Consider the following 24,777-nt stretch of genomic DNA (forward strand, 5'->3'; position numbering starts at 1 on the left):
TAATAATAATAGCCAGTAATAATTAATTACCAATTAACCAAAAATTGGAGGTATTCTGTATTTAGGGACAATCAGAAATTCATAAAATGTGTTGCAGAATTACGCTGAAACGGAAATCCAAAGATAAACAAATAACCCAATCTAAAGTACATTCGTTAAGAAAATTCCCAACTGTCAACAAACGCATGTGTTGATAGTCGCCCTCTCATTCGTCAAGAGGCTATTAAATATAATTTATTGCCTTAAGCCAGGCGGATTCTCATTTTACAGGTCCAAACTTGCCAGTCTGTTTAAATTCAAATTGTAGCGTGTTGGTTTTTAAGTTATTATATTGTGTGTTATATGTTATAGTTATTGTTAAGTTATTTACTTGTCGTGTTATTTTTTAGAGTTTAGTAAAGTGTGTAGTATTAAGTTTTATAGTGTTTAGTGAACTTATAGTATCCAAAAACAAAGTATTTGTTAATCAAAAGTAAAAATAGCTTGCGGTAATCCCTTTAATAAAGGTAAGAGAAACCAATATTTTAATTTATTGATGTTTCGAAAAGTTTTATTTTCTTTTTAGTCCATTTATTCACGGTTTTTGCTGTAAATATTAAAGAACAGCTTGGATTGACATGAAATTTGGCATTAGCTAACAGCAAAGAAAAAAAGTGATATTGGCCGATCGGACGAAACTGACTAATTCTAAGCAACTTATTTTATACAGTTTTTGCACAAAGTCAAAGTCACAAGTCAATACTTATCCAGTTATTTGCGAGTGAAGATCATTTTTCAATAAAAAAAAACACGTTTTTATATACAGAATGCTGTTTCATAACTTTACCGATAATTTCGATGATGCTGGTTTTATTACAATACATATTATTTTTCCCTAGGCTATTTTGACATTCTCTCAATCAACTAACTACATTAAGTTATTGAAGATAAATAGAATAACAAAAATGTCAAGCACTGATACAGCCGTTGAACTCCTTGATATTGATTTAACCCTCACTCCACCTAAAAAAAGACCAGTAAAGGGACATTTTGACGTTAAAACGAAGGGAATGATTCTAAATGTATTTAAAACGGAAATGCAGGAGAAACCTACAATGTCGAAAAGTGCGATTTCTATTAGAGTAGCAGATAAAACAGGTACTGATATTCTTCTTCTTGCAGTACCGTCTCCTATCGGAGGTTGGCTACCATCACAGCAATCTTTACTTTGTTGGCTGCAGCTCTGAACAACTGTATTGAACTGCACCCATACCACTCCCTTAAATTTCGCAACCAGGAAATCCTCCTACGTCCCACATTTCTCTTTCCCGAGATTTTTCCTTGGATTATGAGTCTAAGCAGAGAGTACTTTTCTCCTCTCATTATGTGGCCCAGATATTCCAGTTTTTTCGTTTGTATGGTTTTTATGACTTCGCATTCCTTCCCCATCTTCAGCAGAACATCTTGATTTGTTACTCTTTCTGTCCATGGTATTTTCCACATTCTCCTGTAACACCACATCTCGAATGCCCAATGTTTTTGATGTTTATCTTTTTCAGTGTCCAGGCTTCCATGCCGTACAGCAGAACGGAGAAAACATAGCACCTTAACATTCTCGTTCTTAAGTTTATATTTATGTCCCGGCTGCATAGGAACTTTTTCATTTTGACAAACGATTGTCTCGCTATCTCTATTCGCCTCTTGATTTCTCTTGTCTGGTCATTAGTATCAGTGAAGCAAACCCCTAAATATTTGTAGGATGTAACTCTTTCAACTGGCTGATTATTTATGGTTAAATTCACATTGGTGTATAGCTTCTTTGTTACAATCATGAATTTAGTCTTTTTGATGTTCAGTTTTAGGTCATACTTTTTGGTATGGGTGTTTATGTTTTCCATCAAAAACTGTAAATTTGCTGTACTGATATTGTTTCTCCATTATTTATTTTAGAGTGCGCATTTTCACTTTATTTAACAAATATTGTTACTTGTATCTAATCTAATGTAGGCATGTGTAGCCGTAGTGTACGCAGTGTGGTTCATGACTATGAAATTACGGGAACATTGTCGACACCAAAATCAGTTGAGCTTCGTAAAAGTATTGTTACTCGCTGGATGAATTTGACAGAGAAACAATAAGAAGAAGAATCCATCAATTCTTTTTTCGAAATGAAATACCCACAATAGACAAAGTTCTGAGGGTTGTTAATGAAGATCCGGTTTTGCCTAACTTCAAAAGAACTACGTTTTTTAAATTATTGAATGAATTAAATTTAAAGTTTCAACGTCGTCAGCGAAACACCATTTTGATGGACAGGGACGAAATTGTCTTGTGGAGACGAGAATTTCTGATAAAAATTAAGTCCTACAGAAATGAAAACCGCAAAATTTACTACTTAGACGAGACTTGGCTAAACGCTGGGTCGACAATTGGGTACCTAACGTCTTATAAACAAGCATTTTTAGATGGACTTTCTACGGGGTTGAAAAATCCTGCAGGTAAATGTTTATATGCTTTTTCACTTAAAGTAAATTTTAAAATAATAAAATTTTCAGGAAAAGGAAAAATACTATAATCTGTCACATTGGCAGTGAAGATGGGTTTGTTCCAGAAGGGCTGTGGGTGTTTGAATAAAAAAAAGTGGAGACTACCATGAAGAGATGAACGGGAAATCTTTCGAAAATTGGTTCAAAAATATACTGCCCCGATTAGAAGATAACTCCATCATCGTATTGGACAACGCGTCTTTCGACAACGTTCCAGAAAATTGGAAAGAATTCCAACTACTGCTTCTAGAAAAGCTGACATCCAAGCGTGGCTGAAATCAAAAAATATAGGGTTTGAGGACTCCATGTTAAAAGTGCAACTGCTGGCTATCGTTAAGGAGCATAAAGGACAATATAATAAATATATCATTGATGAGATGGCAAGAAGCCAAAACAAAGTAGTCTTAAGGCTGTCCCTATACCTTGTGAGCTCAATCCGATTGAGCTTATCTGGGCAGAAGTAAAAAATTATGTAGCAGCCAAAAACACTACTTTTAAATTTGCAGATATGAAAAATATTTTTTATGATGCAATAAATAATATTAGTCCGACTACGTGGCAGAAATGAGTCCAAAATGTGGAAGTTGGACAATATAATAGAGAACCATATCGAACCCATAATAATAAATTCAGACGAAGACAGCAGCACATGTAGTTCCTCAGACCCTAAGTAATTTAAATGGTATGTTTTTATGCTTTGATAAACTTATGACAATGCTACTTTATTCAAAATGTTCACTTTGTTATGTATCTCTCAGTTAATGAATATTTTATTTTAGCACATTTTTCTTCAATGGAACATTCAATTTTGCTCACAATGATTAAATTTCAAGAAATTCTTACACTACTAGTTTCAAAAGTAAATATTTTTAAAAATCATATGATACACCTCAGTACAACCCTGTTTAGCTTTCACGTGCGTTTGTTGACAGTTGGGAATTTGTAAAATTAATGTTGTTTAAAAAGCTTTTTAACTTTTTAAAAAGTAGAATCCAAAATAGGATTTATGAACATTCCATTTCTGTTCAAAATCTCGCTGTCAGAAATGTTTGCGCCAACCTCTACCCAAACCACGTCACCATCGACGGTATAAATGAACCGTCCGCTGTTCCCAGTAGCAGTAGTGCATTGATTAGTGATCAGTGTACTAGTGGGGACTCACATCATAGAGGCTGCCGAAAGCTCGGCGCAATAATCGACGCGGTTCAACTCGGAAGTCTGTTGAGTTTAATATTAATTGTTGTAATAGTATTAATTTTAGGTTTAGGTTTAATATATACATATATATATATATATATATATATATATATATATATATATATATATATATATAAATAGAATTTAATGCTCGACGTTTCGGCACCCATTTTGGAGCCATTTTCAAGATAGATACGGTTCCGTTCGAGTTCGGGGTCTCAATCTGCCTACTCCCTCACTCGTGACGTACCAGTATCGTGTTCTGTATAAATACAAGAACCGTCAAATGGCACTGAGGTCTCAATCTGCCTACTCCTCCTGCAAAGAAAGAAAGGGAGGAAGATTTTTGGTTGATCCGGCGGCAAGGTTTCTTTTTTGGATGGAATGGGGTTTAGATGTTTTTGAATGATTCTATTGTTTTGGGTTTTGTGGTAGCCGTTTTGTAAGAGTGTTTGGCTTATTGAATTGAACGGGAGAGAGGGGGGGATCCCATTAGGGCACCTTTGATTTGACGATAGAAATGATTTTGGAATGGAAAATATGTATTAGACATGCAATGTTTTATAAGAGATAATGTGTCTTGGGGGATATGATATTTAGAGTTCAAGATGGAAATTGTTTCATCGATGGGAATGTTGGTGAATAAAGAAACGATGTCAAAACTAACTAGTATATCTGAGGGTGAAATAGAAATTTTTTTCAGAAGATCAATGAAATGAAAAGAGTTTTTGACAAAAAACGAGGCGTTTTCGGCTAATTCATGTAAGGATAAAGCGAGATGTTTTGCCAATTTCTGAGTGGTTCAGTTGTATGCAATGACGATGGGTCTTCAGGGAAGATTGGGCTTATGGATTTTTGGAAGGCCGTATATTTTAGGAATTTGAGATGATTTTTCTCTGGGTATAGAGATTTTTTGATGTCTGGAGGTAGAGTAGAATTATCTATAATGGATTTGGTAGTTTTTTCTAGATATGTGGTTGGATCGTTTGGGACGCGTTTGTATTCTGTGGAATTGAGAAGTTCGAACATGTTGTCGAAATAATTAGAAGAGTTGAAAATGCCGGTGGCATTACCTTTGTTGGCCGGAAGGATGACAATGTCAGGGTTGCTATAAAGTTCTTTGAGGGCACGTCTTTCTGAAAGACTGATATTTGACGGTGAGGGTTTGGAAGTATGGAGAATTCTGGCGACATCTTGTCTGGCAATTTCGGCTTGGTCGGAAAGAAGATGAGAAATAGCTTCTTCAGTTTGACAAATAATTTTCTCTGTTGTGATGGAAAGAGGAGTGACAAAAAAATTGAAGCCTTTTGAAAGAGCTTTGGTAGCTAAATCGGATATGTGAATATCTGAGAAATTGCCAACAATAGTAGAGAGATGTTGATGAATGGGCTGGAATGGGAATGGGCTGAAGATTTTGCTAAGAGATTTGTTGGTCCAGTTTCCTTTTTTGTGAATTAGTTTATTTCTAATTACTATAATTCCAATTCAGTTTTTCTTAGTATTATTTCCCAACTGTTTGTGATTTTCCTAACAGATTTTTATAAGAGGTACAAAAAAGAAAACTGATAATATATAACATAATATTTTATTAAATTAATTAGATGTCCAAATTGTAGGAAAATGTTTAAGCCTTTTAGACCACTTTTTTTCTAGATTCGTACATTCCTCCTTGAGTTTTTCACTTAGTGTCGAATTTACATCTGTACTTACTCTTTTTGTATTGATTTTAATTTCTAGATCGTCTGCCAATCTGAAAACACCAATAAACTATTTTAGAAAATTAAGGACATATCTACAAAAAAAAAATAGTCGAGTAGAGAACAATTTAGTAACTAAACGTTTAGCCAAATGGATTAATTAGTAATTTAATCGAGTCAATCCATTTTATTTTATTTGAATTAATGAATGAACTCTATGGTTCACCAGGGTAAAAAAACCGAACTTGTTTTAGTCGAGTTCATTAGAAAAGCCATTTGAAAAAATTATTTTAAAAAGCACTAGTGTCAGGTATCTACAAACCGTAACAGATCTATTACTCGTATCTCAGTATTAAAGAGCATAACAGATAGAAAAGCGTACATTAGCCATAGAGCAAAAAGGACGTAATAGAAAAAATCGAAAGGTGTGTTGAAGCTATTTTTGAAGCGAAGCTTCTATACTGGCGTTGTATTACTAAAAAAATAGGCGCAGATACTTTTATCTTATATAATTATGTATTTACTATTTCTGGGGTGCCAAGAAATTGACCAAAATTTATCAAAACTGTTCCGTAAATTAATTAATAATAAAAAAAACTCAACTTACCACCAGTATTTACTGCTGATGTACTTGAAGTTTGTTATTACGATTTAGTATCTAAAGTCTATTTACAAAATTATAAGAATAACTCTATTCCAGTATTTACACACACAAATTTGTTTAATATCAAAATCCACAAGGAAAATAAATTCCTGCAGCTGGCTGTATACCATGTGTCACAAAAAGAGGTTTAAATCATTGTATGTAGGTATATTTAAAAAAACCCTTAGAAGGGCTACATCAAAATTAACACAAACTTTTTCGGAATAATAATTCCATCATCAGGTTAAAAGCAGGTTAACATGCCTGAGCCACCAAAATATTAGGGTAAAACCCTTTACAAAAATTAAAGTTACCAAAAAATGTACATGTTGTTGTTAAAAATGAATGATGTTTAATATTTTATTAGATTTAACTTCAGGCAACGTATAACCATGCCTCACGTGAGTACCAGTTACCAGCTGAAGTCCGTTTGAAGAGGTCTACCCTCCGGACGCTGGTACTCACGTGAGGCATGGTTATATGTTGCCTGAAGTTAAATCTAATAAAATATTAAACATCATTTTTAACAACAACATGTACATTTTTTGGTAACTTTAATTTTTGTATATTTTGGTGGCTCAGGCATGTTAACCAGCTTTTAATCTGATGATGAAATTATTATTCCGAAAACGTTTGTGTTTATTTTGATGTAGCCCTTCTAAGGGTTTTTTAAATATACCTACATACAAAGATTTAAACCTGTTTTTGTTTAATATCACTTTTAAAGTTTCCGATATGTGAAGTTCATTCTTCTTTCTTTTTTGGGTGTAAGTTTTCAATCACTTTATTATTAAAATTATCAATGCCGTTTACAAAATGTTTTTCTGAAGATACCATATTTAAAGCACTAAGTCGTTCTTCCTTCATGGTATTTATAAGGAATGTTTTAATTCGTTTTAGCATCGTAAAACAACGTTCTGCTTCAGATGTTGACAGGAATGGTAATTAATATAATTAAAAGTTTAATAGTTTCTTCAAATGTAGGTACATTTTAAACCTTCATCATTTAATAAAACTGATAAAGGAAGAGCCCCAGAGGTAGTACTTGTATCGTCTCGCTGATGTAGTACTTGTAATTCAGTTTTAAGCCGAGTTTCGTTTAAAAATAAAATTTGTCTGCATGTTTCATTAAGAAATGATTCGGGGAACTGATGCTGATAAGCAGAAAACTTCTTTGACATAAATAAATTAGAAGCAACTAAATGTCCGGAGAAGGTAAACCTTGTTTTTATTTGTAACAAAACTGCATCGCATATCTCTAAGGCTTCCCGTTTTCTGCTGGATCTGTCCTTTTCAATTCGCGACTTTTTTTATTGGTTCATCATTATCATTATCCGTTTATCTCTGAGACGTATTTATTTCTTCTTGAATGTTATCAATAATGACGTCCATTTGCTCCCTTATACCTTGAATTGCGGCTTCAAAATTCTTCAAATCTTTTTTCAATTTAACAGAATCAGTGCATACTTTTTGCAATTGATGAAAAATAATTTCAGCGTGAGGCATTATTTTATTAAAAATAAATAACCAAAATACAAAATGTTTATCCTGGAGCTTTAATTTAAAACCATTTGCTTGATTAATTGATGACAAATCACGTGAAGTACTTTGTATAATGTCCATAACTGGTCTTTTCTATTTTCATGAACAGTATGAACACCCCGTGATTGAAAATTCCAACCTGTTTGGGAAGATTTTGGCAACCTGCGATTAATGACCTCGTCCAAAATTTTTGGTCTTTGAGGAGACGTAGAAAAGAATGAGCAAACCAGATAAATTAGAAAAGAATATCTTAGCCTGATTATTGATAGAACATGCACTTGTCATAATTAAATTCATTTGGTGTGCATAGCAATGAACGTAATTTGCAAGAGGATATGTCTCCTTAATAATTTTTTGCACACTATTTAATCCACCACTCATAACAGATGCGCCATCATAACTTTGATCATTATTAATTAATTTGTTCGGAGTATGTTTTAATAAGAGATTTACTTATAATATTACTAATAAGATTATTATTAATTAATTTGTTCGAAGTATATCTTCATAAGAGATTTAAAATATTTAAAATGCATTCAGCGATGGACTTCATCTCCAAAATTTCTCAACTGATCGTCCTTTACACACATATAGGAAAACTATAAATAATTGAAATTCACTGGCAACGTCTGTCGTTTCATCGACAATCACTGCAATATAATGAGAATTTTCAATTTTTTTTTAATTTCCTCGAGCTAAACATCCAACATGCATTCAAGGAGTTCATTTTTGGTTGTTTTTGAGGTACCTTTAAAATATTTGGAACTTTGAATATGAACCTTAAGTCGTTGTCCAATTCTGCTCTAAAATTGAACAGCTCCTTAAATGTGCTTCTGTTTTCTGAATTTTTGGTTTCGTCGTGATCTATAAGAGCAGCTCAAAAGCTCCACAAAACCTTATACAATTTATGATTTGATTCAAGACAAATTGATTCCTATCCATCTGTTCATTGTGTTTAATTAGAGTATCACGATAAACTGAAGTTAATTGGGTTTTTATATTTATATATAAATTATTATATACTATACCTTACAAGTGACTAACAAGTACTACAGTCGGAGAGCAAAGTGCTATACCTTACATGTAGCGACTTTTCAGGAAATAACAGATTTTTCCATCACCAATGCGATAACACGGCATTTATAGAACCAAACATACAATTTACAAGAGAATGTATATGTATATACAATAGTAGAATATGATACAAAAAAATTAAAAAACAGGATCACAATCATTCTACATTGTTGCTGGATAAATAAAACAAATATACCTACTTTATTGTACTTACGATTTAAGTTTGGTTTTGTTGTGTTTTACATAAACGATGACCGGAACTATTCTGACTATTTCTTCTTTTTGATCGTATGAAGTACTATTTTTCTGAGAACCCTTTTCTTTTTTGATCGGCACAATTGAACTGCTAGAGCATAAAGACAAAAATAAGTGTATTCATTATTAAAATTGATACACTAAATTATAAATAATAAAAAAAAGCTTCATCTTATGCCCATAAGATAAACGAAAATTTTGTAAATATAATAAGAAATTGTTCTATGGTACATTGAAACAACTGAAATAAAAGGAAGCACCCAAATAGATTAAGATATATAAGAGATAAAGAAGGAAATATGTTAAGTACAGAAAAAAAATAATAAAAAGATGGAAGCAGACTTTAAAAAGCTAACAGAATGAAAACAGGATCTACAAGAAACACCACTTGATGTACGCTCTATAATTATTAATGCAGGACTATCTGATCACGAAGCAGTATGTATATACCAAGTTTAACATTCTTAATAAACCATCCTCGAAAACCTAACCCAACCCAGTTTAGGTAGGACTTCTGGGGGGCACTTTTCCTCTGTGGACGTGGACTATAATTTCAGTGATTTTTTAGATACGTTTGTTTGTATTTTTAATAAGGATATCCTTTAATTACAATTAAGTCAAAACATCACACACCCTGGACTACCACAGGTATCCGCATATCGGCCATATAATGTACCAGTGATGCTATGTTTTCTGTATTACATGAGGTCTATCAAGCACTAAACAATAATCTTTACACTGACACCGTTTTTTGTGACTATGCCAAAGCTTTTGATTGTGTAAATCATGACATTTTAATAAAAAAAACTAAATTTCTACGGAATTCAAGGTATTTCTTTGAATTGGTTCCAATCTTCCTTGAGGAATAGGAAACAACTAGTTCGAGCTCTAGTCACAAAAGCCTTGTATGTGGAGTACCACAAGGTTCAGTATTGGGTCCTTTACTCTTCCTTATCTTTATAAATGACATCACTAACTAATCGATGAAAATTTTTTCTTTTTGCTGATGATACCAGTATCACCTGGAGGAACTCTAATATTGCTACTTTTCATGCCACTATAGCTTCTGATCTACTTAAACTAAAAACCTGGTCGGACTCTATTTAACGAGGATAAGACAGTAGCATTATCCTATAACGGAGCTCTTCAAACCTTTCTTCTTAATAACAGCCAGATCAGTGTCGTTGATTCTGTAAAATTTCTTGGCATTTTTATAGATAGCAACATTAAATGGTCCCTTTATATCGATTTGTTAAAGTAAGAAACTAGCCTCAGTCTGCTATGCAATAAGATCTGTTTCGAAGGAAATCAATTTAGCATCTTCCAAAATATTATATTTTTCTTTGTTCGAGTCTCATCTACGATATGGTGTTCCTTTTTGGGGTTCCAGCACAGCTGTCCACGGGATTTTAACTCTTCCCTCTTTACATATTTTAGAAACTGTTTGCTTAGTTCGTAAACACATACATGTTTTTCCAGCAAGACCTAATCATGACTACTCCACCAGAAATTCAACCTTTGATGTGTATTTACTGATCGCGTCCACTGAGTAAAGAAATCTATAATATATTCGGCAAAAAAATATACAACCATCTCCCTTTGCAACTTAAATCTGCAACTTCTTATTTGGATATCACATGTAGCAATTTAAACTTATTAGTTCGTAAAATTTGACTATGCAACTTGCAATTTATTTAAGTTTTGCAAATGAATTGTGTATTTTATTATCTATTATTTTGTGATATTGACGATTTATGTAATTTCAGTAAATTTTAAATTGTTATTGTTATTTTTCTGACTTTTTGTAAGCTTTGTCCATAAAATTGTACAATATTCAGTGACAATAAACCATATTTCCATTATATTCTAAACAAAAGAGGAAAGGGTAATCGAAAATAGGGACGTAATTTAAGAAATAACAATAGACGAAATTACAGAAGCTGTTGATTAATTAAAATTAGTAAAATCTCTAAAACATGAAGTCATAGCTGAAATGTTAAAATATATGAGTGTAAAGCTAAAAAGAAATATCATGGGATTAGAAAACAGATCAATTTTTTAAGAAGAGAGATGCAAGTAATTGCCAAAAGTATAGAGGTATTACACAGACAAGCGTTCCTGCCAAAGTATTTAATAGGATAACTGAAAAAAGGCTGAAGAGAAAACTGGATATAAAATTAGAAGGAGTACCTAAGATCTTAAGTAGGAAAAATATATTAAAGAAAGGAAAGGAGATCAAAAGAAAGAAGAAAGGAGAGAGATAAAATAAGAAAAAACACAATACAAATGCTTAAGTTAATAATAAAAACAATTATAGGTGAAAAATAGGTAAGATAGCTAAAGGAAAAGAATAACAAAAAAAGTATACGAAGTCAGAGTACGAGAGAAAAATAAGGTAGGACGTCCAAGAATAAGATAGGAGGATCAGGCTAGTCAAAAAGCTATAGAGTAGGTCAAATAGATAATCACAGAAAATAATTATTAGAGAAGTGACCTGGGAAAGTAGAGCCAATCGCGAAGATTTAAAGACTAGTTTCTGTATGCATAATAGGTGCAATGAAAATATGTCCAACGGTTACCGCAGAACTACTCCTTCTATCTCATGACTTTACAAATTATCTAATGAAGAACATGGAAACAAAGATCATATAGATAATGATCATAGAGATAATCATTTTAGACTCAATTACCAATTTAACTTTAATGAAAGTTAGTGCAAAATGCAAAAATTGGGGAAGGTCGACGAGGTCAGACTGTAGATCCTTATGGTCTAGGACAACCTCACGATCGAGGACAGAGATTGTATGAATTTTGTAAAAAAAAATTTTGTATGATCATTGCAAACACCTGGTATAAACTACCCAAGCGACGACTATACACTTGGAAAGCCCCATTGGATGATGGCAATAACCCTGAGTGCTCTAGAAATCAAATAGACTATATACTTGTAAATGAGCTTTTCCAAAATGCCGTCAAAAAAGTCACTACATTCCTGGGGCAGATATTAAACTAACTTTGACGATATAAACATAACACATAACTTTAAAAAAAAATTAACAATAGAATAAAAAACATCGGAGAACAACTAGAAGATCCAGAAGAACTATGGAGTGAATTTAAAAACCAAGTTAACGAAATCTCCACAAACAATGATTATATAAAAAAATTAATCAAGAAAAATAAATGGATGACAGACGACATCTTGAAATTAATGGAACAACGTCGACTGATAAAATCTAATGAAACAGAAGATAGACACCTGCAGAGAAGAATAAAAAGGAGATCAAATTAGCCAAAGAAAAATGGATGAGAGAAAGGTGCGACGAAATGGAGGATGTAATATCTAAACACGACTTATTTAATATGCCCAAAAAACTAAAAGAAATGAGAAAGGAGTAACATATTTAAAAATCTAGTTCCCTCTGTACGCGTTGACAATAATAACAAAATTATTGTAAATGAGCACGAAATAAGAAAATAATGGTAGCTGTGTATATCAGAGTTGTTTGAAGATGACGGGAATAATATTGCCAAATTCTACCAAAACTGTACTGACGGCCCAGAAATTATGAAATGCGAGGTAGAACACGCTATAAATAATGCTACAGGTTCAGATGATACACCAACTGAGTTGCTGAAACTAATAGAGGATGATAACATAAAAGTAGTAGTAAGACTTTTTAATTCAATATACAACACCGGAGTGATTCCCACAGATTGGCTCAAATCCATCTTTGTCGCAATACCTAAAAAACACTATGCGAGAAAATGCTCATAATATCGATTAATTAGCCCAATGAGCCATACTCTTAAAATTTTCCTAAAAATACTTCACAACAGAATTAGACGCAAATGCGAAGACCTCGAAGATACCCAATTTGGTTTTAGAAATGCTATGGGAACCTGGGAGACCCTTTTTGCGCTTAACATCCTATTAAAAAAACGCCGTGACCAAAGAAAAGATATATTTGCATGTTTCATGGACTTCGAAAAGGCATTCCATAAAGTACAGCATGTAAAATTAATGCAAATGATGAAAAATATCGGAATAAATGACAAGGATATTCGTGTCATTAAAAATTTGTACTGGAATCAAACTACTATCGTAAAAATTGGAGATAACTACACCGATGAAATCTCCATACAACGAGGAGTCAGACAAGGTTACATTTTGTCGCCAACATTGTTCAATGTTTACTCCGACCAGTTATTTAAAAAGGCACTTGAGAGACAACCATATGGAATAAAAATCAACGGGAAACTACTTAATGTGATTAGATATGCAGACGATACAGTAATTCTGTCAGATAATATTGAAGGTCTCCAAATTCTGCCTGATCGTATTCATGAGGTAGGAGAGGAAATGGGCATTAAAATAAACTCAAACAAAACCAAATTTTTAGTGTTTAGTCGTGACCCACATCCCGATGTAAAGCTTCAATTAAACGGAGTCCAAGTTGAGAAAGTTCACAAAATGACATATTTGGGAACTGTGATAACAGACCTACTTCTGACCAACCTCTCTTTCTAACCAGACATAGAAATAAAACGTAGAATAGCAATGACTAAAACTACTTTTATGAAAATGAAGTAATTTCTTTGCAATAATCATCTCAGTTTAGAACTAAGACAAAGAATGGCTAAGTGCTATGTTTGGTCCGTACTTTTGTACAGTGTAGAAGTGCGGACGCTAAAAGTATCAATCATGAACAAAATTGAAGCATTGGAAATGTGGGTTCATAGACGAATGCTGAAGATGCCTTGGACAGCAAGGAAAACTAATGAAGAAGTACTAAGGAGTGTCAACAAAAATAGAGAACTGCTAAAGACTGTTAAACATCGAAAAATGTCTTATCTGGGACATATAGTAAGGGGAAGTTGATATAAAATATTACAACTGATCCTTAAAGGCAAAATAGAGGGCCGTAGAGGTGTAGGAAGAAAACAAGTTTCTTGGTTAAAAAACATTCGTGAATGGACTCAGGTATCAAATGCCGGACAATTATTCCATATTGCAGAAGATCGAGAAGCCTTCGCAATGGTGATCACCAACGTCGGATAATTCTGATATGGCACGCGAAGAACAAAAAAGTTAGTGAAAACATGATACCAAAGAAGTAGAATTATATAAATGAATTAAGTGTAAAGTTTTTCTTCTTTTGGTGTAGACATCTATTTTTGTTTTCATGATGTTCCATATGTTTTCATAGTCTTCCCACACTGATCTTCTTCCTTTTGGGGAACCGTCTCTCGCCGTCTTTACTACTCTATTTGTTATCATTCGGCTTATATGATCATTCCATTCTACTCTTATCTTTCTTAACTAGTCCTTGATTTTCTCCACTATGCATCTCCATCGTATATATGTACTTTTAGCTCTGTCCCATAGTATCTTACCATTGATTGTTCTAAGGGTTTTCATCTCTACTGTTTCTAGTATGCTTTTTGTTCTCTTTCTGTCAGTTCGTGTTTCTGCCGCGTATGTCATTATTGGTCTGATGACTGTTTTGTTAATTCTGCCTTTCATTTCTTTCTCCATATTTTTGTTTCTCCATATTGTTTCCTCCAGCGGATTTGTTTGCTCTATTCACCTAATCTTCCACTTCTGCTTCGAGCTTTCCATAGTTGGATAGTATGCTACTTAGATATTTAAACTCCATCACTTGTTCTATTACCTGGCCTTCCAGCTCTAATTTACATCTTAGGAGATTTGCTGTTATAACGATGCCTTTTGTCTTTTTTGATGAAATTGACATGTTAAATATTCTGGCGGTTATATTAAATTGGTACAGCATACATTGTAAATTTTAGAGGTGAGGAAGACACTTCAAATGGTGGAGTAGGATTCATTATAGATAGAAAGCACACACAAAATATAGTTGAAATTATCAGCATAAGCCCCAGGATTGTATATCTCATCTTCAAACTAAATGCAAGATATAACCTTAAGGTAATCCAGACATATGCTCCAACGACTACCCACTCGGATGAAGAAATTGAAAAAATTTATGAGGACCTAGAAACAGCGTTACATGCCACACCAACATATTACACAATAATTATGGGCGACTTTAATGCGAAAATGGGGTTTATACAAGATTATGCAGAAGTAGCAATGGGTAAGTATGGCTATGGCGAAAGAAACGTCCGAGGGCAAAGATTGCTGAACTTCTTACACCAGGAAAATTTATTCATGATGAACTCTTTTTTCGATAAAAAGCCTCAGCGTAAATGGACATGGATCAGCCCAGATGGCAGTGTCAAAAATTAATTAGATTATATCGTAACAAACAGAAAATTAATAATCAAAGACATCGAAATACTCAACAAATTTTCAATAGGAAGCGACAACAGATTAATCCGAGATAAGATACTATTAAATATCAAATTTGAAAGAACAACGATGATCCTTAAACCAAGAAAAAAGAAATGGATTCCCTCAGAAAACAACGAGCTGTATGAAGATACACTAACCAGACATATCCAAGACTTGCAAGATGAAATAGAAAATGCAGATCAAGCAAATGATGGCATAATGAAGGCTCTAAAAAAACGGAAAGAGAGTGCAGCCCGGCCGTTCTGACCCATAAAGAAAAACTAAGCCAAAATACCAAAAAGCTAATAGGTAAAAGTAGACAGCTGACGGAAAAATACGGCTCCAACTTCACAACAATGAAGAAATTAAATAAAGATATACACCGGTCAATCCGAAAAAACCTAAGAGAGAACAATACAAGAGAAATAACTAAAATAATTCAAGAAAACAAAAATTTTGAGGAGAAATACGAACAACTTAGGCAACAAAAATATGTACAAAATAAAAAAAAAACAAAGTTGGAAATATTACTACTACTGATAGAACCAAAATCCTTGAGGTTGTCGAATCATTTTATCGCGAAATGTATGAGAGCACCGACCAAAGGCAAGATCAGCCCCTGCCCAAAATCACAAACCAGGGATCAGAATGAAATTAAGAAATGACTCCATAAGAAATCAAAACGGCACTTTTAGAAATGAAAAATAACAAATCTCCTGGCGATGATGGAGTAGTGAGCGAAGTGATCAAACTAGGTGGAAATAAAATTATCCAGGTTTTGGCCAAGCTTTTCAACGAATGTATCTACCAAGGAAAAACTCCTCAATGGAACAATGCAGTCATTATTTTATTACACAAGCAAGGAGATATAACAGATCTAAATAAAACTATCATCCTATCAGTTAGCATTCACACATATATAAACTTCTCTCAAAAATTATGAAAAAAAGACTGGACGCTAAATTAGACTTCTATCAGCCTAAAGAACAAGCTGGATTTAGATCGGGATACATCACTAACAGTCACTTACTAGTGATAGAGAAGTCTGCAGAATACAACAAACCATTGGCACGGATATTTGTCGACTACGAGAAAGCATTCGATACCATAAGCCATCAGAAAATGTTAAAAACATTGACAGAATGCCGAATAGACTATCGCTACACTAATATAATCAAATATATCTACCAAAATGTCACAGCTAGCGTAAGACTATCTGAACAAGAAACAAATAAATTCTGTATACAGCGAGGAAAGGTAAAAAATGTACAAAATTCTATATACGGTAAAGAGACACCGTCTCTCCAAAGCTATTCACGACGCTTTTAGAACATACTTGTAAGAAGGTATATTTGAACGAGCATGTTATCAATATAAATGGAGAGAAACTCAGTCATTTGAGATTTGCAGATGACATCGTCCATATAGCCAATGGAATATTGTGTAGACTATATCGTATTTAGGACATGAAATTCGGTTAGGCCGAGATAACCAGACATGTGAGCTCACACGTCGCATATAATTAGCCTGGGCAGCGTTTGGTAAATTAAACTATGTATTTAAATCGGAACTACCCACATGCCTCAAAAGGAAAATCATTGACCAATGTGTGTTACCTGTACTCACTTATGGAGAGGAAATATTAACACTCACAAAAAAGGTAGTGAATAAGATTCGCGTTACTCAGGGGGCTATGGAGCGCCAGATCTCTGAGAGACCGAATCCCAAACGAAAAAATACGTCGTAGAACAAAAACAACAGACGCCATCGAAAAAATCGCATCGATAAAATGGAATTGGGCAGGACTTGTCGCCAGATTATCAGACAACCGAGACCAAGACAATAAGCAATAAGGAGCAGAGGACGCCCACCAACTAGATGGACTGAAGACCTGAAGCGTGTTAGCAATAACTGGATGCAAGCCGCACAACACAGAGACAGATGGAAAGAACTGAGGGAGATTCCGTTTTATCCCATTGCCAGCTTTAATTGGGTTATTTAATTCTCCTTCTACTTTTATGGTGTTATTCTGGTAGATATTTTCGATCGTTTTGATTATTCCTAGAGGTATCTGTCTTGTGTACAATAAGTGGATTACGTCCTTTAATTTGACCCTGTCAAATGCCTTCTTACGGTCCAAGAAACATAAATATGCCGGTTTGTTGTATTCTAATGATTTCTCTTGCACTTAACTCATTATAAATATAGCGTCGATGCATGATTTTCCCGACCGAAAACTTTGTTGTTCTTTTGCTGATGTATTACTACAAAGTTAAGTTACAAAAATGAATAGATCAAAGACACCATTTCATATCATCAAGTTGTACACAGACGACTCTCAAACAGCAAAGAAATTGAAATAGCAGTGTACGGTTCTTAAAGTAAACACTCAGGAAGCTTCGGTAAAATGCAAAGCATCTTTTAACTGCAAAGTAGCGCAAATTGGAAGATGCATCCAGTTAAACTTGGACAAAAAACGGAGACAAAGTGATATAGTGATGCTTACGAAAATTAAATTAACTCGTCAATAAACTAGTAACACTTCTACTGATTCAGGTACATACCGGAATGGAAGGAAAATAAATTGACGACGAATTAGCCAGAAGAGGTACAAAAATATTTTTTTAAACTGGAGCTCTTATGCAGGATTAGTAACAACCTAATACTCGAAAAATTCAAGAGGAAAATAGATCGCAGCAGATCAAAACATTGGGTAAACTTAAAAGGAATGAGGCATCAAAAAAATTTCTAGGGAATTATAGCCATAGCAGATTTAACGATTATATTAATTTAAACAAAGAAAACATATCTATTTTGACAGGCCATTTTTAACAGAAAACGCATCTGCAAACATTGGAGAAGCACGTGCACGTGTGTTAGATTGCAAATTATGTGAGATAGAGAATGAAAGATGTCAAAAGGAAGAAATATAAAAAAGTGAGAACAAGCATTAAAGAAAATTAAGCAGATGACAATGCAATAATATATAAAATAAGAAACAAGGTTCGAATGTAACGTGATTTAAATGGGAAATGAATTAAAACAAAAATAAAAAATGTTAGTAAGAATGACTCTGAATAGCACACAAGATTATGTAGTATGGAGAGGATTCTCATTAGATGAATTTGACGTGAACAGAGGTCTTAGACAAGGAAATCCTTTATCCACGCTGCTTTTTAATTTGGTATTGAAAACAATAATCCTGGCCTTCGCTAATGAGCTTACTATTCTAACAAAAACAAGAAAATAATTAAGAAATCGTATAAAAAGATTAGAAAAGGAGGCAAACTATTTTGACCTAGAAATAAACTAGGAAAAGTCAAGTACACGATATTCGGAAATACAGAGCAAAAAGAAGAGGGGCAGATTACTTTCATATCTAATTAATCAAGGGAATATAATTTCGAGAGAGTGCTCATTTTACTTATCTGGGGGTTATTCTAATAGAAGAGAAATGTCAGGAAGAATGGGAACTGAATGACAGATTGGCAAAACGAAATAAAAAGATAGGAAGCCTAAGACCACTGATCAAATCCAAATATGTATCAAAAAAACAAAGTTAAGGATATATAAAATGGTAAAAAGGCCCACAGTGACGTATGGTAGTGAAGTATGAACAATTAAAAAAGCAAATACGGAGAGATTGGAAAGGAAAATGCTCAGAGTTATATATGGAGATAAAAACACAGTCGCTTTATAAAGGCACAGAGAGTGAGATAGATGGGACATGTGATGGGAGTGAAAAGGAAAGCCAAAGATAATCCTAAAACGGGGCCCAATCACGAAGAGAAAAAAAGGATGGTTTGATAGCGTACAGGAAGATCTTAGAAAAGAGGGAATTGATGGTTGGGAAGACAGAGCAATAAACAGGGATGAATGAAGGGGAATAGTAAGCCAATTTAGTAGGCAAGGAGCATAGTTGGACAAGAAGCCACCCCAGTTAATAAAAGTTTTGTAAAATTGTAAAATAAGTATTACATTATTTGTATTTTAGCCCTAGGCTTCAAGGCCTGTTGAGCGTTGTGAATAAATAAATGAGAAAAAATGGAATAAATAAAAGATTTTAGCCAGAAACAAATCACCCGGAATAGATAATCTCCCACCTGAACTATATAAAGAAGGTGGCCATGTTACCATAATGGCATTACAGCAGTTTATAAAGAAATATTGACACAGAAATCCTTCCACAATGATTGGAATACTTTGCACCATACACAAAAAAGGAGATATCTTTGAATGCTGTCACCACAGAGGAATTACGCTTCTAAATGCAGCGTATAAAATATTTTCCAGAGTACTATATCATCGTATGGCACCATATGCAGAAGGGATAGTAAGAAAATACCACAGGCTGGTTTCAGAGGTGGTAAATCGACAATTCATCAGACAAATTTTGGAAGAAACACTGGATTATGGCGTTGATACTCATCACATATTTATAGACTACAAAGCAGCCTACGACTCTGTGAATAAAAGATAAATGTTCAAAGCAATGAAAGAGCTAGGAATACCAAATCACCTCTCTCCTGTATACTGTTCAAATTGGCTCTGGAAAAAGTAATACGTATGTCACAAATCACAACCACTGGTTCAATACATAATAAATCAGTGCAAATCCTGGCCTATGCTGATAATATCAATATTGTTGGGAGAACGGAAAACGCTGCGCTGTACGAGAGGCGTATGTAGCATTAGAAGAATCAGCTACAAAAATGGGTTTAATAATAAACACCAACAAAACGAAGTATATGAAAATAAGCACGCAACCACAAATCCTACGACTACTTGTTATAGAAAACGACGTCATCGAAGCAGTGAACTAATTTGTATACCTGGGAGCGTTCCTTAACACTGAAAATAATACTACCGCAGAATTTGCACGGCCAACATATGTTATTTTGGGCTCAATCCCCTCCTTAAATCCACAATTATATCGAGAAATACAAAAATAAAACTCTACAAAACAATAATACGCCCAGTTTGACCTTGACTCTAACAAAAAATAATGAAAACATGTTGGGATGTTTCGAAAGAAAAGTACTAAGGCGAATTTATGGAGCAGTAAATGACAATGGAGTGTGGAGAAGATGATACAACCAGAGAACTTACAAACACAGTTTTCTTAAGTTCTCTGATACAACTTCGAACTTTGTAGAATATACCAGGAACCTGATATCGTAAAACATATTAAGATAGGAGGTCTGAGGTGGATAGGACATGTAATGCGATTGGAACAAAATGACCCAGCTAGAAAAACGCTCCTTGATAGACCCATTGGTTAGAGAAGAAGAGGAAGACCTAGAACAAGGTTCCTTGATAACATCGATGAAGACATGAGAAATATGGGAATATATGCTTGGCGGAGAAAGGCGATGAATAGGGACGACTGGAAAGAAATTCTTGAGGAAGTTAGGACGCACGTAGGGTTGTAAAACCAGAGTGATGATGATAAAAGACCTTATCTTATTATCAATCAAAACTATTAATGTAGGTACGATGTGAATGTTTCTTAAATACTAATGTACTAACGTTTTAATTTTTTTCACAGCAATTTCTTTTTCTTCCTTGATAGGAAACGAATAAACTTTCTTGGCCATTTTTCTACCAGGATTCAACATGCTGATAGGAATCGGAGGTAAGGATCTGATTCTTCTGGACCACCTCTGTGCTATGGGTTCCCTAGCTCTTTTAACTCGGCTCTTCGAAATTAACGTCATTGCTGGTCTAATCGTATGAATAACTTTTAATTTTGTCTTTAACTTCCCCTGCATTTTCTTTTAAAGTGACATAAATGAAAAATATAATCAACAAAATGTCAGACTGGTTGACAATATCAATCTAGATTTAGTCCATTGAAATGTTACATTTTTTATTCCTTAGTGCATTTCTTAGAGGACGCAATTTTATTTTTTTAATGTGTTTGGAGGGTAAGTATAAGCGTAAGTTCTTGGGGTAAGACATAAACGGACATTATTTGTAAGAAATTAAATTGTCTACAACTTTATTTCGATTACTTTTAATAGTAAAATGGAAAATAAAAAAATTATAAATAAAAATAACTGAAAATTTTGGAATAAATTTTATTGAGCCTTAGAACTTTTTTCTGGTATAAAATGACATCAGAACAATATCAGAGAGGGATTTTCATAGAATAATTTTCACTACGATTTTACAGCGCTCCTAAGTTGGCCGGGTTCTTGAATACTCGCCATCTTAGAATAACAGGTGCAAAGGGTTTTCGCGCTGTATCTGGTAAACTAGCAACCCTACAAAAATTTTAATAAACTTGTTTATTGTTTATTCATATCATTTTAAATCAATTTATTTTTTTCTTAATATTCCTGTGTTATTATTGACCCATTTCGTCACTACAAAACTTACTTCACCTTATGCGCTTGCGTCTCACGAAAAAGCACCAATGGACAGAGATAAAGTTTAATAAGAGCACCATACTAATATTATTCCAAGATAAATTTCTTGGTAATGAAAAAAACAAAACAAACTTAATAGACCTTCTCAAGACAGCTCTATAAGAAGTGGGTTTTAGTGTCGACCAGGCTGAATATGATGCAGATACAGTCATATTTCGTTCTGCGCTTGCTGCATTCCAAGTTTATGATTCTGTGACTATCGTAGCAGAGGACATTGACATTCTTGTCCTGCTCACGGCATTAGGAAGAGAGCAGTTCAATGTTGTGTGTTCAAAATGTCCAATTTTGGACACAATCCAATTGATTTTAAATAATTTGTTTGTGATACACGGTATACAGGCCTTTGGTCATGGAATCATACATGTCCATTAACCCGGCTCACGGAGCACAGAGCCACCTTCTCTGTCGCTCACGTGGGTAACTCCAATCTGGCGCGTCCATGTCGCGGGGGTGGGCATCTATCATTTCAGTAGGCCGGAGTGAATAGATGGCCAAGTCCAGATCGGGACCCAGTTCTGTGGGGTATAACACGGACCCCTACCTAGGGATACAGATGAAGACCACAACGGTAGGCACGGCGGAGAAGAAGATCTTCGGTACGACGTGGATGGCGGAAGTGGCATCCCTGGATTTTAGGGATGGTATAAAATCAAACCAATAGCGTCTGACCCATATTGGACGGTTGTCAACAGCGTCTGTACCCATAATGGGCGGCTGAACTAAAAACTCGTCAACACGCAAAGCAAGCGTGACGTTTTAATTGCTATTACCCCTTTATTATGTCAGATACGAATACAAAAACGGATTTACCCCAGGTGAGTAGAAAGAAAAATTCAGAATCTCACACTGATAGACTATCAGTCAGTCCCACGGATTCTGGGGGGGACAAAATTCTGACATATTTTAGAAAACCATCTAACAGATATATATCTCTAAAAATTGCAACTTTCAATGCAAGAACCCTGCTATCAGAAGAAAAATTCATAGAAATGGAATCTGAACTTGATAAAATCAATTGGGACATTGTTGGAGTCGCTGAAGTCAGAAGGAAAGGAGAAAGCCTAACCACTTTAAAATCACTCGAAGCCATTTTATCGTTGCTTCCCAAAGACAGAAAAGATCTATTTTTCACGTTGAGAACGCCTATGAATAACTGTTCTGATGAGCTTTATTAAAGCGAAATACGTATAAACAGATACATAGACGATTTGTACGTGAAATGGAATCTTTACTGTCTTTTTCATTTCACTTTAAAATCCTTTAAAAAACTAGCTGAGAATATCATATCAGTAAAAGCAGTTTCCACAAGAGTTATACTTGCAAAATTACAACTAAACACCCGTTACTCCATAAAGATCATTCAAGTCTATGCACCAACATAGAGTCACGCTGACGAAGAAATAGAACAGTTCTATGATGACTTGTACACAGCTGTTTCAGAAGACCAAGAATATTTTACGGTAATATGTGGCGACTTTAATGCCAAAATACAAATAAGCACTGACCAAGCTGAAAATGCCCTCTGAAATTTTGGCACACCAGGTAGAAACGAAAGGGGCGAAATACTCTTAAATTTCTTATTAGAAAACAATCTATATTTAATGAATAGCTTCTTCTATAAGAAGATTCATAGAAGATGGACTTGGAAGAGCCCCGATGGTAAGACAAAAAATGAGATGGACTTCATCATCACTGACAAAAAACATATAGTCAAAGATGTTACAGTCTTAAATCAATTTTCGGTTGCAAGCGATCATAGAATGGTCCGAGCAACTGTAGAAATCAATATTAAGCAAGAATGACTGAAGATGATAAAAAGTAAAAAATTCAAACCTTGGATGCGCCCAACGAATGAACTTGACTTTGAAAAATATATCACCAGTAACTTACTCAGAAATACAACAAGAGAAGACGTAAATAACCTAAACGAAGAAATAGTAGATACATTAACACAAGCTCAGGAAAAATTTGGCCCTAAACATGGAAAAGAACAAAAAATTAGTAAAGAAACGAAACAAAAAATGGAAGATCGTAGAATGCTGAGAAGTCAAGGAAATGTTGACTCACAAGATATAAACAGCATCAATAAAGAAATCTCTAAAGCCATCAGACGGGATATTAGAAAATACAACGAGAAAATTATAAAAACTATAGAAGACAACAAAAGCATGAAAGCATTGACCAGAAAAATGGAAAATGGCAAAAAAGAAATCTTCCAACTTAAAGACAAAAATGGAAATATTATCTCAGACAGACCAAGCATATTACATATAGTGGAAAGTTTCTATGAAACATTATATAAAAGTCAAGTTATTCCAGAGATCATCGAACAACCAATACAAAAGGTACATAATGTAGGATCGGAGGATATACCAGATATATCACGAGAGGAAATTCAACATGCCCTCAAAAATATGAAAAATAATAGAGCTCCGGGGGAAGATGGTGTAGTCATTGAGACAATTAAACTAGGAGGTCCACTTTTGATGTCCCGAATCCAAACACTTTTTAATCTATGTCTGCATAGTGAAAACATTCCAAGTAAATGGAAGAATTCGGTTACAATCCTCCTCCACAAAAAAGGGGATAAATCAGATCTCGAAAACTATAGGCCAATTAGTTTGCTTAACCACCTATACAAGCTCTTTACTCGAATACTGACAAACAGATTAGAAGCAAAACTCGATTTCTATCAATCAGAAGAACAGGCAGGATTTCGAGCGGGACACGGAATAAACGACCATTTGCAATGTCTTAAAACTCTAGTTGAAAAGTCTATCGAATATAACAGACCCCTTGCTCTTATCTTTGTCGACTTCCACAAAGCATTTGACACAGTCGAAACAGTTGCTATCTTAAAAGCACTATCAGAATGCAGAATAGATCACAGGTATGCAAATATTATTCGAAATATATACGAAAATGCGACAACAACCGTTAACCTCCATTGCATGACTGAGAAGATAAAAATTGGCAGAGGGGTGCGGCAGGGAGATACCTTGTCGCCAAAATTATTTATAACAATTATGGAGTACGCATTTAAACGGCTAGAGTGAAAATCAAAGGGTATTAGCATCGATGGAAAGATATTCAATCA

At 34.2% G+C, this 24,777-nt stretch overlaps 1 protein-coding gene across 2 annotated transcripts; it reads right to left on the reverse strand.

Moving 5' to 3' along the window:
• Positions 1-5,293: 5,293 nt before the first annotated feature.
• LOC140450250 (uncharacterized) lies at positions 5,294-21,075 on the reverse strand. Of its 2 annotated transcripts, none has more exons than XM_072543770.1 (3): positions 20,779-21,075; positions 8,893-9,021; positions 5,294-5,472 (listed from the first exon to the last, which is right to left on the reverse strand). In XM_072543770.1, exons 1-3 carry the CDS (start codon positions 21,018-21,020, stop codon positions 5,316-5,318), a joined length of 528 nt encoding a protein of 175 aa, XP_072399871.1. In that variant the 5' UTR covers positions 21,021-21,075; the 3' UTR covers positions 5,294-5,315. The 2 variants fall into 2 exon arrangements, with proteins under 2 accessions (XP_072399871.1, XP_072399870.1); XM_072543769.1 differs by having other exon boundaries at positions 8,893-9,024.
• Between the last annotated feature and the right edge of the window lie 3,702 nt (positions 21,076-24,777).

Source organism: Diabrotica undecimpunctata, chromosome 9 (assembly GCF_040954645.1).
Source record: "Diabrotica undecimpunctata isolate CICGRU chromosome 9, icDiaUnde3, whole genome shotgun sequence".
Taxonomy (NCBI): domain Eukaryota; kingdom Metazoa; phylum Arthropoda; class Insecta; order Coleoptera; family Chrysomelidae; genus Diabrotica; species Diabrotica undecimpunctata.